This window comes from Sceloporus occidentalis, unplaced genomic scaffold (assembly GCF_023333645.1).
Source record: "Sceloporus occidentalis isolate IW3139 unplaced genomic scaffold, rSceOcc1.0.p SCAF_10, whole genome shotgun sequence".
Classification (NCBI taxonomy): domain Eukaryota; kingdom Metazoa; phylum Chordata; class Lepidosauria; order Squamata; family Phrynosomatidae; genus Sceloporus; species Sceloporus occidentalis.
Genome location: NW_028316990.1, coordinates 20,840,194 through 20,857,573, shown reverse-complemented (window position 1 = coordinate 20,857,573; position 17,380 = coordinate 20,840,194). Strand labels below are relative to the sequence as shown.

The window sequence follows — 17,380 nt, the reverse complement described above, 5'->3', positions numbered from 1 at the left end:
GCCTTTTTTTTTTTAAGCAGAAAGTGATTTCTAGGCCATCTCCAGAGCCTAAACCAATTCAGGGGAGTCAAAAATAATGGTGGCATTGTCCCCATTGCCTTCTTGGTGTCAATTTTGTGCCACATGGTTTTGCTTTAAAAAGATGCAGGGTGTGATTGGGGGGGGGGGGGAATCAGTCCTCCCCAATCCCTTGTTTGGTCAATGTGGACCCCCAACCCTTGACATTTGGGCATCTGTGACCTGCAACATGTAGTTGGAACATGGTTTGGCATAGTTGCCATCCATCGGGCAGTTGTTTTTTCTTGCTGAATCGGCGCCTACAATGTGAGGTTCTCAAGCACTGCTGTTTTTGTCCTTTGCTGCTGCTTGAGTCTTTAGCTTTGACTCTTTTGCCTTGGCATATTTTTTTTTAACATTGGCAGTGTTGAAATACAAAACTCGTTGAAAATCCCTCTCCTCTCTAGCTGCCTCCATGTGATCTGTTTTCTTCTGGTTTGGAATAATTCTTGGCCACAGAGAGCTGTTCCATGAAACTCAGCTCCTTGTACTTGCAAGCCTGTGGCTTCGACCACTTTATCTCTGGAGGGTATGGGAAATAACTCCATTAATGTGTGTTCCTGCCCTTGCCTGAGCCCTTTAGAGGCACCCGGTTTACTCTCATGTGCCTTGGAGTGGCTACGATAATGACTCTCTTCCGACATAAATCATTTGTCCAAGTAGAAATATAACCACGGAAAGCAGATGGCAAGCAGGATAGATGGCATCCCTGCTGAAATCTCAGTATTCATCAGGAAAAAAAATGGGTCTGTAGGCAGGCAGGCAGAGCTGTGGTTCTCTGCCAGTTCTCTGCCTTTGTAATAGGAGCAAAACTAAAATGTGGTACGGATAAAAAAGCACACCAAAGGTTGTGAATTATGGGAAGGGTTGGAAGCTGGAACTGTGACTCCTGACATGGAAGCCGGGAGGCACTGATGATGAAATTAAAATAGTTAAAATATTTTCTATCTGTTGAATGGAATGGAGATTGCAATGGAGAAATCAGAAGACTAGGACTGGGAAGGGCAGCTATGAAGGAATTAGACAAGATCATAAAATGCAAAGATACAACACTGAGCACAAAAGTAAGGGTCATTCAAACCATCACATTTCCTATCACCATCTACGGGATGAGAGAGCAGGATGGTGAAGAAAGCAGATAGAAAGAAAATCAACTAATTTGAGATGTGATGATGGAGAAGAGGGCTGAGGATGCACCATGGTTGGCTAGAAGATGAACAAATCGGTCCTTGAGAAGATCAAGCCTGAAACCTCCCTGGAAGCTAAGATGGTGAAACTGAAGCTGTTGTACTTTGGCCACATCATGAGAAGACGTGACTCATTATTGAAGAGACAGTATTGCTTGGAAATGTAGAAGGTAGGAGAAAAAGAGTTAGACTGAATGCCAGATATAGACTCAGTCATGGAGGTTACGGCCATAAGTTGAATCCTGGGAACTAGCTCTCTGAAAGAAAAGGCCAAATCTCTCTCAAAACTACAATTTCTAGTATTCCATAGCTTTGAGCCATGGCAGTTCGTGGTGTCCGACTGCATCATTTCTGCAGTGCGGATGCATCTTATGTCAATGGATCTTAAAGGTGCTGGCCCTATTTGGGAGAGAGGAACCTTGGATAATGATCTCTCCCAGTGTTTGCACTAAAACCTGGAGTGGATTCACCTCCCCACAGACATGGGGAATACCCATTGCCACCATATAGAAGTCAGAGCAGGGGCCACCAATAAAGTTCATGGTGGAGGCAAGATCTGAACTGGAGCCCTTGTGATTCACAGCCCTGTTGCCTCTTTCGCTACCCCCAGCTCTCATCTAGCAACATTTCTACTTCTGATAGATATTTTCTGCTAAACTTCTCATCCAAGGGTTCATAAATTTAACACAGCTTTAAGCCAAAACAATGTGTGAGGATATATTCGCTCCCTCCCTTCTTCCTCCCTCTTTCTCTGTCTGCTACCTTTTGTATAAAACTAGCTCTAACAACCCAAAGGATCTGAGTGCTTTCGGCAAGAATTCATTTGTATTCCATTACTGCCCTTGGACTTCCAATTTGGGAACTTGAGAAATAGCTGAAAGCAGCCATGTCGAGGGCTTGGGACACCTTAAAAATTATATGATTTATTCCTGGTGAGAGGAGTACAGCGAAACAAAATTAAAACTCACATGTCTTTGCAGTAACAATTGGCCCAGCGGAAAAGATATTTCTGTGGTTGTATACTTAATACAATAAAGGGACCAGCCTGGGTGAGAAGCAATAAAATTTTGACAGGTTGCAAGAGTAAAGGTGCATCTGCACTGTAGAAATAATACAGTTTGACACCTCTTTAACTGCCATGACTCTGTCCTACAAAATCCTGGGATTTGTAGTTTTGTGAGGCACCAGCACTTTTTAGCAGAGAAGAACAAATACCTTGCAAAACTGCAAATCCTATGTTTCCAGTTACAGCTAAAGTGGTGGCAAAATGCATTATTTCCCTAAGTCTAGTAGTTTGTGTTAATAAAGTGGCATAGGCCAAGAAAAGCTTGGAAAAAAATTGGACAACAGTTTCCCCCAAAATCACACAGCCAACTATCTGAATTTATCATGGGGTTTTCTTGGCAAGATTTGTTCAGAGAAGGTTTGCTATTGTCTTCCCCCAAGGCTGAGAGAGTGTGACTTTCCCAAGATAACTCATTTTTGCATATTGTGTGGGGACCATGGACATGGGTTTTTTTGGATCAAAATAGGGAGGAAATTGCACTGATATTTTTATTTTAAGAAATTGGGAATGGGCCATGCATGGTTCAGAAGCCACAAAGAAGGACTTCGCTCTTCCCATCTGCAGCTTTCCAAGATGATTTATTTTTGCATAATGGAGGTTGAACTTGGTGGCCCTTGTGGCCTCTTCCAACTTTAAGGTCCTATAACTCTATGTTTCATCCTGGGATTCTGGGGCTACATTTAGAGTTCCCAGACCATCAGTATTTTAGAACAGCTCCACAAGTACATCTGAGTTCATCCTTTTGGACAAATGAATGCCAAGCAAACATTTCCTCTTCAAATGCCCTTTATTTGCTGCTGTTGCCTAATAGTGTCTTCTTGCTTTTGTGACCCAGCTGCTCTGCTCTGGGTTTGCCAATTAGGTTACCTGGTTATTCTTTTGTGCTCTCGACTTAATCATCACGGAGCTGTAGGGGGAATTACTAACCTGATTTCCCTCTTCTCTTTTTCCCCTTTGAAGCCGCGTGATTAAGACGGACATGGAGTTGGAAGTCCTCCGCTACACCAATAAAATTTCCAGTGAAGCTCATAAAGAGGTAATGGATCTCTTACAGATAATAATTTTTCTTCTCTCTCTCTCTCTCTCTCTCTCTCTCTCTCTCTCTCTCTCAATCTCTCTCTCTCTCTCTTTGTGTTACAGTGGCTTATTTCTTTTTCCCCCCAGTGATTGTTCCCAGCTTCTTGAATTGCTTGATAATAAGGAAATGGAAGAGTTGGGAATAGGAGTGCAAAGGTGTGGGGAGAGATAATGTCCCTCTTAATACAACCCTGTAATACGCTTTCCGGTGGCCTCAAACTTGTTGTTGATTGTGTAGGGAACAGGGCAGCTTCGGTTGTGAGGCTGGAAGATGCTCGGAAGACCGCCTCACAAGGCTGACATATCAAAAGATGGGTCCCATGTCAGCGAGTGGTGGTGGTTCTTCTCCACTTTCTATCCTGAACGTGAAATATGTTCTCCAAGGCATCCAAAGGAATAAGGTTCAGTTCTTGGGATGAGGAAGAGGAGGAAGAAGGGCAAGGGTAGATATAAATGAATCCAGTCTGAAACAGACTGGCTATTGTTATTGTTGTTGTTGTTGTTTTTGTTCTTGTTCTTATTATTATATTTATAACCCACCTTCCTTCTGGTACAGGGACTCAAAGCAGTTTATTCTTACTCTGGAATATCATTATCCAAAGGGATCTTGTAGCACCTTGGAGACTTAACTGTACGAAAGAATATGAAGGCTTTCATGGCCAGCATCCATAGTTTTTTTGTGGGTTTTTGAGGCTATGTGGCCATGTTCTAGAAGAATTTGTTCCTGACGTTTCACCAGCAACTGTGATTGGCATCTTCAGAAGATCAAAGTTTGTGAATCACTAACTAAATGAAAGGAAGAAACCAGGAACGTGAGCTTTCGTAGACTTGAGTCTCCATCCTCAGCACTCTCCATCCAGTTCTGTTAACCCTAACAGATAACACGACATATTTTCAATTTTTGAACTTCTTCCCAACTTATTATGACCCAAATTTCTGATGTTGTGCCAACAGGTGATGAAAGCCGTCAAAGCTGGCATGAAGGAATATGAGCTGGAGAGGTAAGTGCCTTGTTTGACATTGATGGCAAAACTTGGAGAAGCACATGTCTTGGTTAACAGGAACTGCCACAGCTAAGGCCGAATGACACTGATTTACTAGCAATTACATGAGCTCATTTTGGAGTTGTGTTGGGCATATTGCTTTATTATACAGCAAGAATTTCATCAGTTTCCTCCATATTACTAAATGACAATTGCTTTTAGGTGTGGCTTTGGAGCGATATAATTCTCTTCATAGACTTTTTATGTAATTTACAGAAACTATACCTAATAGCCATTATTATTGCTTGATAGCATCCAATAAAGCAGCTTTTATGGGTGTGAATATTACGGTTATGCCTGTTACGTACATGGGTATTTATGAGAGCCATAAAAGAGCCTTGGACTATTCCATTAGATCTCGGCTGCAGCTGGAGCAAGTATTAGTGGTTCTCTTTATGTGTTTCGATTTCTGGTTGCTGTGGTGTATTCTTTTTTTCATTCCTGTTGCAATAATTAAGGTTGCTCCATCCTGGTCTGGCCCACTTTCCTTTGCCTTTTGAGAGAAAGAGGTGTAGAACTGGACCGGCTGAGCCTAGAGTCTCAAATGACATGTCTTGCACATTTTCCATGACATGTAGTGCAACGAAGAAAAAAAAGGAAGCTGCCATACAGTTAAATATATCTTAGGTGCTGAACAAAGTGGCCTCAGTTCTGTTGATTAGTCCAAATTAGAGAAGACCTATTAAAATAATTAGGTTCACTGAAATACTCTAAAGCAGCGGTTCTCAACCTGTGGGTCATGACCTCTTTGGGGGTCGAACGACCCTTTCATGGGGTCACCTAAGAGCATCGGAAAGCACATATTTCCAATGGCCTTAGGAACTGAGACAAAAATAATTTTATAGTTGGGGGTCACCCCAACATGAGGAACTGTATTGAAAGGGCACAGCATTAGGAAGGTTGAGAACCACTGCTGTAAAGGCACCAGATCCCATCTGATCTTGGGTCAGCCCTGGTTAGTACTTGGATGGGACACCACCGACAAGTACCAGGTGCTCTTCCCCAGGCTAAACGTACCCAGTTCCCTAAGCAACTCCTCATAGGGCTTGGTGGTTTCCAGACCTTTGACCTTCTTGGTCATCCTTCTCTGGACACACTCCAACTTGTCTACAGCCTTCTTGAATTGTGGTACCCAGAACTGGACACAGTATTCCAGATGAGGTTTGACCAATGCAGAATAGTGATGGTATTACGTCCCTCGATCTTATTCAGTTAGTTGGCTCCAAAGGCAAGGTTTTGACTTGGTATGAAGTCGGTCAGGCCTCTAAAGAGACAATGTTCCACAGATGGGACTTGCAACAGAGAAACAACAACAATAGCAATTACACTTATGTTTCTATGCTGCTTAATACAGAACTCAGTAGTCTCTAAGTGGTCTACAACATGTAAGCTAATTGCCTCCAACAAGATGGGTGCTCTAGCAACCTTTGGATGGATGCAAGGCTGAGTCAACCTTGTAGTCCTGGGATCGAACTCACAACGTTGTGGCTGAAATACTGGCTGCAACACTGGCATTTAATCACTGTGCCATCAGAACCCTGATTTACAAAACCATATCTTCACAACAGTGTGTTGCCTTCACTGGTGGGACAGAGAAAAGGGCCCCTCCAGCCAGGGTGACCAGATGTCCGAAATGCAGAGGAGGACCAGGCACCACAAAATGGAGAACATTGAGACAAAATGGAGATCATGACCAAATTATAGCTCAAAACAGAGAAATGCAAATTGATGCTTCTGAGACATGTCCAAAATGGAGGACATTTTGTGCTATTGCTATTGCTCCTGGACAGAAGTCTGAAATGTGGACATGTCCTGGAAAAGGAGGCCGCCTGGTCACCCTGCCTCCAACAGACTTCAGTTCTTGGGTAGGCATATATAGGGAGAGGTTCTCCTTCAGATATTGGTGTCCCAAGCCATTTTAGGGCTTTATATGTCAGCATCATCACCTTGGATTTGGACATTTCATTGATTTTTCTCATACCCTTGAATGTATTCTGTTCATATTTCAGCCTACTTCTTCGGAAAGCCTCTCCTGCTGTCTTTTTTATAATCTTCTTATATAAACCCCCTTCCATCCTTCTGGTTCTAGGGCAAGTTTCCATCCCGGCCTTTGAAAAATCAATAGCCTAAGTGGGATAAAGGGAAAGGGGAAGTCGCAAGGAGTCGGGTGCGCCTTGTCTAAAGCGGCAGTGCTGTTAATGGAGAGACCCTTGTTCATGCTGTTTTTCTTTGGATTTTTGATATTCACTCCGTAGCTCAGTGCCGCCCCACCCTTGGTGGCATTTCCAGCCTTTTGAGAGGTCAGGTTTTGATGCTTTATTCTGTATTCTGTTCACTGTCACCCACCCCACCTCCGTTTCAAAAGCCGGGCTTAGGCTATCAGATGAGCCACTGTCATATAACTGTCGGTGTTACATTTCTGTTATCTCTGGAGCTCTCTTGCGGATTATGGCTCACACCTTTAGTTTATCTGGGTTTTCTTTCCCCAAGGGCACCAAGAAACGAAGATTGCACACATCCGATGAGTGAACAACCGGAGCCAATTTTTCTGCTGCTTTGTTTTTATTTTTATTCTCGGATTTGTGATTTTCTATCTTGTAGCAGTTATTGCCTCTGAGGTTATTCACATACTATGTTTGTATTTTCAGTTTCAAATCTTGCATCTTCAGGACCCATCTTGCATTTTTTAAAAATAAAAAATATGAGAACTAGGTAACCTTTTCTTGTTCAGCATCGGGGGCTGAAATACAGTCTTTGTTAACTGCTGTGTTGAAAAAGTGAATCCTTTTACGAATGTGAGAATGAAATAGTCAAACGCTTACGTTGCTGCGTGGCACTGAAGGGACCTCCTGGACGGTACAAGATTTTGTGTAGCGGGTTGCATTGGTTTGGTATTGTTATTGTTAAATGCCGTCACTTTCACTCCAAATTATGTGGACCTTATAATAAGGTTTTCTTGGCCAGGTTTCTTCTTGCTTTACTCTGAGGATGAGAGAGTGTGACATGTCCGGTCTCATTATCGCCATTTTTAGGTAAGGTGATTGAGAAAGCAGTTGCCTTCCAACTCCAAGCAATCTTGGATGAAGCCGATTATCTGGACCCATTTCAAACTGACTTCAGATCGGGATATGGAGTTGAGACTGCCATGGTTGCCTTAGTCGATGATCTCCGTCTGGACATCGACAGGGGAAGTGTGACCTTGTTGGTGCTTTTGGACATCTCAGCGGCTTTCGATACCATTGACCACGGTATCCTTCTGGAACGCCTGAGGGAGTTGGGTATCGGGGGCACTGCGCTCCAGTGGTTCCGTTCTTACCTCTTGGGAAGATTCCAGATGGTGCAGTGGGGGGACACTTGCTCCTCTAAGAGGGAACTAACATCTGGGGTCCCTCAGGGAGCTATTTTGTCCCCCACTTTGTTTAACATTTACATGAAACTGCTGGGAGAGATCATCCGGAGACACGGGGCGCTGTGTTATCAGTACGCCCAAATATGCTTCTCTGTGCCTCCGACTGCTGCAGTGACTAAGGATGGCGTCTCTCCTCTGAATGCCTGCCTGATGTCGGTAATGGGCTGGATGAGGGAAAACAAACTCAGCCTGAATCCAGAGAAAACGGAAGTACTGGTGATAGGTTCCCCAGGCCCGGGGAAGGAAGTTTATTCACCTGTCCTGAATGGGGTCACACTTCCCCTGAAGGACGAAGTTTGCAGTCTAGGAGTACTTCTGGACTCGTCTCCGCAGTTGACATCTCAAGTAGATGCAACAGTCAGAAGTGCTTGCTATCAACTTTGGTTGATACGCCAACTGCGACCCTACCTGGGCCAAAGGGACCTTGAAACGATGGTACGTGCTCTGGTAACCTCTTGCTTAGATTTCTGTAATGCGCTCTACATGGGGCTACCCTTGTACCAAACCTAGAAGCTTCAGTTATTACAAAACATGGCAGCCAGACTGGTCACCGGTGCATCCAGGTTTGACCACATAACACCTATTCTGAAAAATCTTCACTGGCTGCCCATTCGCTTCCGAGCGCAATACAAGGTGTTGGTTATTACCTATAAAACCCTACATGGCTTGGGCCCAAGTTACTTGAGGGACCGCATCTCCCCACACAATCCGCCCCGCACACTCAGAACATCCGGGAAGAATCTGTTGGAGGTTCCTTCTTCCAAATATGTCTCCACATCCCAGATGGCTTTTTCAGTGGCGGCCCCGCGGATTTGGAACAGTCTCCCCGAGGAGCTCCGTCTCATGACCCCCCTAGAAACATTTAAAAAGAGGCTTAAAACCTTTCTTTTTTGCCAAGCCTTCTTCCCCCCCCCCCCCCGAGGAATGAAGTTGAGCGCTCTTGATGCCATCGATTCTCACCCTTACCCTATGAATGATTGTATTTGTATAATTGTATTACTTGTTTTTATCTATTTTTCTGTGATGTTTTTAATAGTTTATAATCTGTAAACCGTTTTGATCTAGGGAAAAATGGTATACAAATAAAATTTATTATTAATTTTTTTTTATTATTATGTCCAAGGCCATCTACTGGGTTTCCATGGCTGAGCAGGGATTCGAACCCTGGTCTCCCAGAGTCCTAATCCAGCACAAAATCACAATACCATGTTGATTCCCCAAAAAGATTTCTTCAGAGAGGGTTATCCATTGCCTTCCTCTCAAGCTGAGAGAGTGTGACTTGCCCAAAGTGACCCAATGGGTTTACATGGCTGAGCAGAGACTTAAACCCTGGTCTCCTGGGGTCCTAGTCCATTGCTGAAGCCACAACCCTACATTTTGCTCTCTTGTTTTGTGGTCAGTTTTGCTGACCACTATCCTAGTGGTTTCTTGGCAAAATTTATTCAGAGGAGGTTTACCATTGTCTTCCTCTTACGCTGAGAGAGTGTGATTTGCCCAAGGTGGGTCTCCGTGTTTGAGGGAGGGAGTTTCAGACCCTGGTTTCCCATATTTGCAACCCTAAATAGGATCCCACCCTCTCACTGTGTCCCCAAAAGTGTTACTGCATTCGTGGCAGTATTGTGGCCATGCATTTGCAGTAAAATCCACTCGCTGCCATTACATTTTTGCTAAGAAAACATTCCAGATGCAGTTAACAAAGCTTCTTTCCTTCTAAAGTACCTCCACCCTGTTGCTGAAATCTGTCTCGTATTGTATTTCTCAGACTTTCTTCCCTTGAGGCAGAGAAGTGAAAATTTATTTTCTAGGGTGTCACTGGCACTGAGACAGTTTTCTGATAGCACATTTTGCCTTGCCGATTGGAGAAAAAAGTGCAAGTTGACCTTTCCCCCCTCCCTCCCTCCCTTGCCAATTTTATGAACAAGCTAACCTCACAAAATTGGCAGGAACCACAAGTGAGACAGGTATAGAAAGTTTCCAGCCTTTTGCTGTGCCACCTGGAATGCAAGCAAATGAAATCTATGCCTTCCATATAAATTGTGTTTAGATAAATTGAAGCTGCGTGTCCTTAATGTCACAACTTTCAGCTCAGTATTGTCGGCCCTCCATATCCACGGGTTCTGTATCCACGGATTCAACCATCCATGACTTGAAAATATTCAAAATTCCTAAAGCAAACCTTGATTTTGCCATTTTATGTTAGGGACACTGTTTTATTACTCCACTGTACATTGAGGGTCCATGGATTTTGGTATTCATGGGGGGGTCCTGGAACCAAACCCCAGTGGACACCAAGGAATAATAATAATGATAGCCCATTCTGTATAATAGGACTTGAGCATCTATAGATTTTAGTACTCATGGGGTTCTTAGATTGAACCCCAGCAGATATCAAGGCCCAACTGTATGATGATGATGATGATAATGATGATGATGGCTCATTGTATATAATGGGACTTCAGCATCCATAGATTTTGGTATCCATAGGGGGTCCTGGCTCCAAACCCCAGTGGATACCAAGGGCCCACTAACAACAATAATAATGATAGCTCACTGTATATAATGAAACTTGAACATCCCTGTATTTTGGTATCCATGGAGGTTCCTGGAACCAAACCCTAGTGGATACCAGGACCCAACTGTATGATGATGGCAGCCCATTGTATACAATGGGACTTGAGCATCCATAGATCTTGGTATCCATGGGAGTACCTGGAACCAAACCCCGGCGGATACTAAGGGCTCACTGTCTTTCAGAAACTCCACAGGCCTCCAGCGCATGCTCTCCCCTCCAAAGGAAACCAGATCACTAGTGATGCGGCCCTTGGACCATGTCTTGCCACTCAAGGGCAGAAATATGCTCCCTGGTGTGCCTTTTCCATCTGCCTTTCAGCCACAGATGCCAAAAATTGAATCCAGGATTGCCTCCTTGCATAGGGATACACTGTGCATATAAATGATGATCGAACCTTCCTGTGATAACCTGCCTTTTGTCCTTTAGCTGTGCCTCTGATCTTTCTAAACCAGGATTATTTGCTCCTCAAGGGTGCAAGGCTTTTACCCAAGCCTGCGATCTGAGCTCCTTGGACCAAGGTTGCATCAAAGGCCATTGCAAGAGAATCCCATTTCGGAATCTCTGCAGAGATGGAAATAATAAAATATTAGCCCTTGGGCTGTTCTTTTTTTCCTTCTATAGCAGGGAAGACAGCTGTACGGGAGACAGATTTGCCCACTGGCTCCTCTTAGGCTACATCTGCTCCTTGCACCCCAAAGTACCCCTATATTCGGCCATATATTAGCCAAAATGGCATCCAGAAGCGATGTGACGCCACTGCTGGTAGCCATTTTGGCTGATGTATGGCCAAATATATGGCTCAAAAAGAGCCAGCATGGTGTAGAGTGGTTTGAGCATTGTGAGCCAACTCGGCTCCTAGAATAGGAAAAAGGCAGACTGTCAATGCATGAATGAATGAACCAGCTATTTAACTAAGGGAAGTAGAAGAATAAATATATAGTCTAGGTGAAACAAACACTTTGGGCCAAAACACACTGCAGAAATAATCCAGTTTGACACCACTTTAACAGCCCTGGATCAATCCTAGGGAATTCTGGAAACTGTAGTTTTGTGAGACCTTTAGCTTTCTCTGTCAGAGCGCTCTGGTGCCACCGCAAAACTACAATTCCCAAGATTACCTAGCACTGAGCCAGGGCATTTAACTGGATATTTTTGCTGTGCACTTTGGCACATTGAATGCAATCCTTAAGCTGCTTTGCCTTTATCTTTCCGCATACCTTTCTCAGCTTGTGCCTTCCTTATTCTTGATCGCTCCGATTTTGTCGACAAACTCGTGAGCTTCGCGTTCTGCGTCAACTAATAAGCATAACTAATGAAATTTCAGGTCATTAATTATTTCTCGGGGGCAGCTCCCTCCTTTCTCTCTTCTCCAGACAGTGCATGAGAAAAATGAGAATTAATCTGTCCTATTAAAAAATGGTTAGGTTTTTAAAAGATGTTTGCTTTCACCCAGCTTATTATGATTTTCTTTCCCCGAATAGTTAGACTTTTCCCTCTAGCTGGTGGTGACATCTGTTCCGTGACGCCAGAGTTCGGCTTTCCCGGCGTCCATTTTGACTCGTGAGGGCACACCTTCATTATGCTGCAAGCTGAAGTTCAGGTTTTGCTGGAAATCTCCTTCAAGGCTCCATTGCAGTCAAGTGCGGAAAGAGAATCCTGCGACCTGTGGATTGGTCCCTTTGGGAGCAATTATTCTTTTTCAGTGAGGTTTTAACTTTTCTTTCTTCCCTTTTTTGTTTTTGTTTTATTTTTAAGCACTGAATATTATAAGTGCCAGGAACAAATTTTAACCCCAGCTTCTCTAAAAGAATGTTTCCATACCTGCTGGCGTGAATTACAATTTTTTAGTCTGAGCGTCTGCATGTTTTTTGCAATTAGTGTTATAACTTTTTGTACATATCTGTGTGTCATGACGACACCCATCATCATCATCACATTTATTTGTACCCCATCTTTTTCCTCAACTTGCAACCCAAAGGTCTAATCTACACTGCAGAAATAATGCAGTTTGACACCGCTTTTAACTTCCATGGTTCATTGCCATGGAATCCTGGGATTTGTAGTTTGCTATTCTGCTGGAGTTCTCTGACAAAGAAGGCTAAACATCTCACAATACTACAAATCCCAGAATCTTGTAACATTGAGCCATGGCAGTTAAGGTGGTTGGAAATTGCATTGATTCTGTCGTGCAGATTAGACTAATGTAGTTGGCCAGGGGAAAAAAGTCCAGATCTTTTTCTGGCTGTGAGATTGTGGCTAATCCTCTGTGTTTGTATATGTTTGTACCTTGTAAAGAGTGTTGGACTACAACTATGGAAACCAGGGTTCGAATCCCAGCTCAGCCATGAAACCCATTTGGTGGCCTTGGGTGAGTCACACACCTCTCAGCCTCAGAGGAAGGCAATGACAAACCCTTTCTGAACAGTCTTGCCAAGGAAATCCACGACAGCCTATAAATCTGAAATGTTTTGAATATACACAACAACAGTAAACATTCAGGGTTAGCTGTGTTGACCATTTAACAAATGCAAACAAAAATCCATCAGTGATACCTTTTATTGGCAACTGAATTGCACAATATACTTGTTGCAAGCTTTCGAACCTCCATGGGCTTCTTCATCAGGCAAAATGATTCGTAACATCTTGCCTGATGAAGAAGTCCATGGAGCTTGCAACAAGTACATTGTGCATTTCAGTTGGCCAATGAATGCAACAACAGTGTTTACAAAGAAAGTCACGAGTAAATATAACACCGTCTCTTCGATATTTTATTCACTCTAAAAGAAAAATGGTCATGATCATTCTTTTTCCAGGAAATGGAGGCTTTGGAGGGAAAAAAGAGGAAAGAAAACCAGGGGAGGGACTGTTTTTTTGAATATTTTCAGGATTTTCTCCCTCCAGACCTTCACATCTCTACTCAGAGGAGGAGATGTCACCCTCTTTCTCTTTAATGGTGGCTGCTTTTGCTTTGACCTACATCTTATTTCTTCTCCGGGCTCCAAGCAGAGAATAAGAGAGAGCGCTACCTGTTTGCGTCCAGAGAACAATACCTCCGATGACGGCAAAGAAATCTCTTCTCCGTTTGACAGCTTCTTGGGAGAAAAGCAGCTTTTCTCCTGGTTGGGTCTGATCCAATTCACTTAAAGCTGTCAAGTGCACTTCTTTTTTTCCCCTTTCTCAGTTCATGGTCAATATCTTTATTTTATTTATCTATCTTGCAGCTTTTCTCCAATAATAAGATAAGTCGGTTCAGAGGGAACAGAACCAGTTATCCTTGTTAAAAAGATTTTCCTTTTAAAAGTTTGGAAGATTAAGGTTGCTGCTAGCCTTCTTCCTGATACTTGGATCAAGAGAAGCAGTTCAGTTTTCTCCGTCAGACATCATTTGGTTTTTTCAGATGTGCCTCTAGTCTCTGCGCCTTCTTCTATGAAAGCATGAATTGTCATTCAGTCCCAGCTTCTGCCTTTCGTCGTTGTTGTTGTGTGCCTTCAAGTCGTTTCTGACTTACGGCAACCCTAAGGCGAAACCTATCATAGAGTTTTCTCGGCAAGTTTCTTCAGGGAGGGTTGCCATTGCCATCCTCTGAGGCTGAGAGAGTGTAACTCATCCATAGTCACCCAATGGGTTTTCATAGCTGAGCAGGGGGTCAAGCTACGGTCTCCAAAGTCATCATCCAACGCTCAAACCACTACACCATGTTGTTTCTACATATTCTCACTTCACCAAGGAGCAGCTCCTTGGGTCTTTGAATCTCCTCTTTAGACTCTGTATTTTTGTCGTTGATGTTATGAACACAATTTCAAGTGGATGGAAGGAGTTGGAGCAGAAAGCAAAAGCAAAAGCCTTGACTCTTGGCTGTTGTTGCTGCTGCCGTCGTGCCGCTTCCCAAAGACGTAGCTGGTGGCTTTGGAGATCAAACGGCAAAGAAATAGCTTCTCTGCTGAGAACCTGGGAAGTTTTTTAAAGTCGATAACAACGAGGAACTTCCTTTTGATTTGCAGCAGAGGCTTTATAATCGTCTGTAAGCTTTTGAAGAGGAAAGGACTCACCTTAGGGAATAGGGAGGGCATGCCAATTAGCAAGACAACTCCCTTGCGGTGGCTTCTCGGGTTTGCAGACTGGGCTTTGAAAGGGAACGAAATCGGTCCCAACTGGGTGCCCCGTCACCTCTGTAGACGGAGTTCCCTTTGCCTGAAATCCCATTCGTGACGTGCGTATTACTACGTGTCCCTTTGTACTATATGTCCCTTTGTTCAGATGTTGCAAAAGAAGGAATTCACTACCTCCTGTGTGCAACTCCCTTGGAGAAGGAGCTCTTTCCCTGTTTTATTGTTCAATGTATATAATGACAATAATAAAATTTTATTTATATCCCACCTCTGCAGTTGGATTGAGGGGGCTTACAACATTAAAACAACACTAAAATACATTAAAATACCAAATAATATTTAATATCATAAAAACCTTATCACCTAAAAACCCACCTACCCTCAAGTTTAAAATGACATTTCAGACCAAATACCAATAAGCAAGGTCAAGCAGGTGGACAGTTGATGGAGCAGACAAGTTAATCTGCTGGAAGAGATCTGTCTTGACTGCTTTTTTTGAAGCTGTTAAGGTTGGTAATATTCAGGTGTATACTCATGTATAAGTCTTGACATTTTAAAGAATTGGCCCCAAAACATGAGTCAACCTATCCACAGGTCAGTGTAAGTATTGCATCCCTCCATATGCACGGACTTGAAGTCCGCGGTCTTGCTCTTTGCTTTCTTATGGTTCAGTGTACACAAACTTTGCTTCATGCACAGAATTATTAATTCATATTATGTATAAAATTACCTTCAGACTATGTGTATGCAAAGCAGAAATGAATTTCATGTCTAGACTTGTGTCCAATTTCCAAGGTATCTCATGATTTTGGAAATATTCCAAAATCCAAAAAACTGCAAACTCTCAAACACTTTTGATGCTAAGCATTTTGGATAAGGGAAACTCAACCTGTATTGTGAGTCACAAACACAGTGAGTTGGGGGAACAGGCAGAAGACTCGTATTTTCCCTTTGTATGGAGCTGTTCCAACATGGCGCAGTGAAAGTGCCTTTTTGCCTCATGTCAAAAAAAACTCCAAACAAGCAGTGGATGGTGTAATGGCTTGCTTTAGCCATTGCAATCTCTGGGAAGTGATTACTAGTTATGGTCTAAAGGGCTCTTGTCCAGGAGTGGGCAGGCACAGCATAAGTGGAACGCTTTTCTCAAGGGTTGCATTAAGCGATTGCTTTTTCAATAACGCTCCCGCAATACCGTCAGGTCCCCAGTACAGAGGGATTGTTTCTCTGGCAATGAGTTCAAGAGGTGTTTAACGAAACCTCTTTCTCTCTCATGCACATGAATGCACACACATGCACACCCTCTCACTAGCTCCGGCTATGAAGGCCCCTGTTTCCCAAATCTTTTAGCGCCTAGATAATGCATCCTATGCCTAAACCCTTTTTATTTTGTTTCTCTTCCTGGGGTGTCTCTTGTTGCATTCGTGAAGTACAATAATTAATTACGGTTAAGGTAGGATTGATTTTCTTGCTAGCAACAAAACAGTTGTGCCATGAATGCTGAAGAAGAGGCATTAGCATAGGGCATTTTTATTCTAACAAAAACCCGCTTCTGGAAGGGAGCCATTTAATGTGTTTTATGGTCTGTCGCTTCTTCTTCTGTCTCCTACTCTGGCTTTGCTTCTTAGGAGGACCAGGAGTATCCAGGGACAATATCAGGTTTGTTACTCGCCACAATCCCCTTCATTATTTCATGATTTGGCAATGTTTGATTTGTGGACTGCACAGAGTAGAAAGATGGGGTATTCTTCACAGTTGCACCACAAATAGCCAATTCAGATCCCGAAAGTGTAAATAGTGTTCAGCATGTTAGGGATAGTTATGTGGGAGAAGTAAATAATGCTTTCTCTGCCAGAGAGTGCTAGTGCTGTAGTTCAGGAGAAGGCACCAGAGAATCTCAGGTACCTCACCAAACTCCAAAGCCCAGAATTCCCTGCGATGCCATAGCTGTTAAAGCTGTATGAAACTGCTGTAACTCTGCAGTGTGGATGCATCATTTGAAAAGCTGAAGCTACTGATCCATTTCTTAGATTTGCCCAAGCAAATACCATTGAGTAACTGGAGATGAGATGGTCTCCTCACCTAAAAATCTCGGTGCGTCAAATAAACTCCAGGACAGAATGAATGCTAAACTTAAGTCGATCACATAGTCGGTGAGTAGGATTTTATTCTTGTAAAAGCAAGATTTCCGTCTTAGCTAGAGGAGCCGGGTCTTTCCTTCGGATTTCTTCTTTTTAATCAAGAAAGCATTTTCAGATTAACTGAGTCCCACAGAGGTCAGGCAATATTCCATAACTTCCAATAAGAAAATGGGTAGATTTTCCATTTCTGTTTCATCTGTTGGTTTTATTCCATTTTATTAAATGTACTTCTTGCCTGTCATCCTGGATTGGAGTCTTAAGGTGGCTTATAGAAGTCTTCTCATAAAGTTTTAGCACAGGCTGGTGTTGGGAATTATAATCATGAGCCTTGTGTGACGAAGTCCCTTGTATCTGTGCTCAAAGTGCATTTCAAGAGAAACTTTTACCACCAACAAGCTAATTGTCACTTCTACCTTTTTCTCCTCCCCTCTTTCATTTGGTTTCCCCAACTTCCTAGGAACAAATTGCCACTCGAGCAGTTGCATCGGGAACTCGATTAGCAAACATTATAATTACTGTTTACCTAAAATAACGCAGAGTGATGTTAAGCTCGTTTTGAAATATTAATTAGAATGTTTTTTCCCTCCAAACGCAACGATATGCAATTCCAATCAGATGAGAAGATCTAGTGGGGGTAAGTGGATTTTCCTAGTTGGTGTGACTGGCATATATAAATATGTGTACTCACATCTCCTGGCAATGTTTAGTGTACTTCCATGGCT

The 17,380-nt window shown here is 43.0% G+C and overlaps 1 protein-coding gene across 1 annotated transcript in view; it reads left to right on the top strand.

Annotated features, from left to right (window-relative positions):
- LOC149306094 (xaa-Pro dipeptidase-like) overlaps window positions 1–17,380 on the top strand; it is a 75,662-nt gene that overhangs the window by 28,144 nt on the left and 30,138 nt on the right. Inside the window, exons 8-9 of the mRNA XM_089476813.1 lie at window positions 3,271–3,346; window positions 4,342–4,388. Coding sequence (XP_089332939.1) covers window positions 3,271–3,346; window positions 4,342–4,388 — 123 coding nt within the window. The remainder of the gene's footprint in view (window positions 1–3,270; window positions 3,347–4,341; window positions 4,389–17,380) is intronic.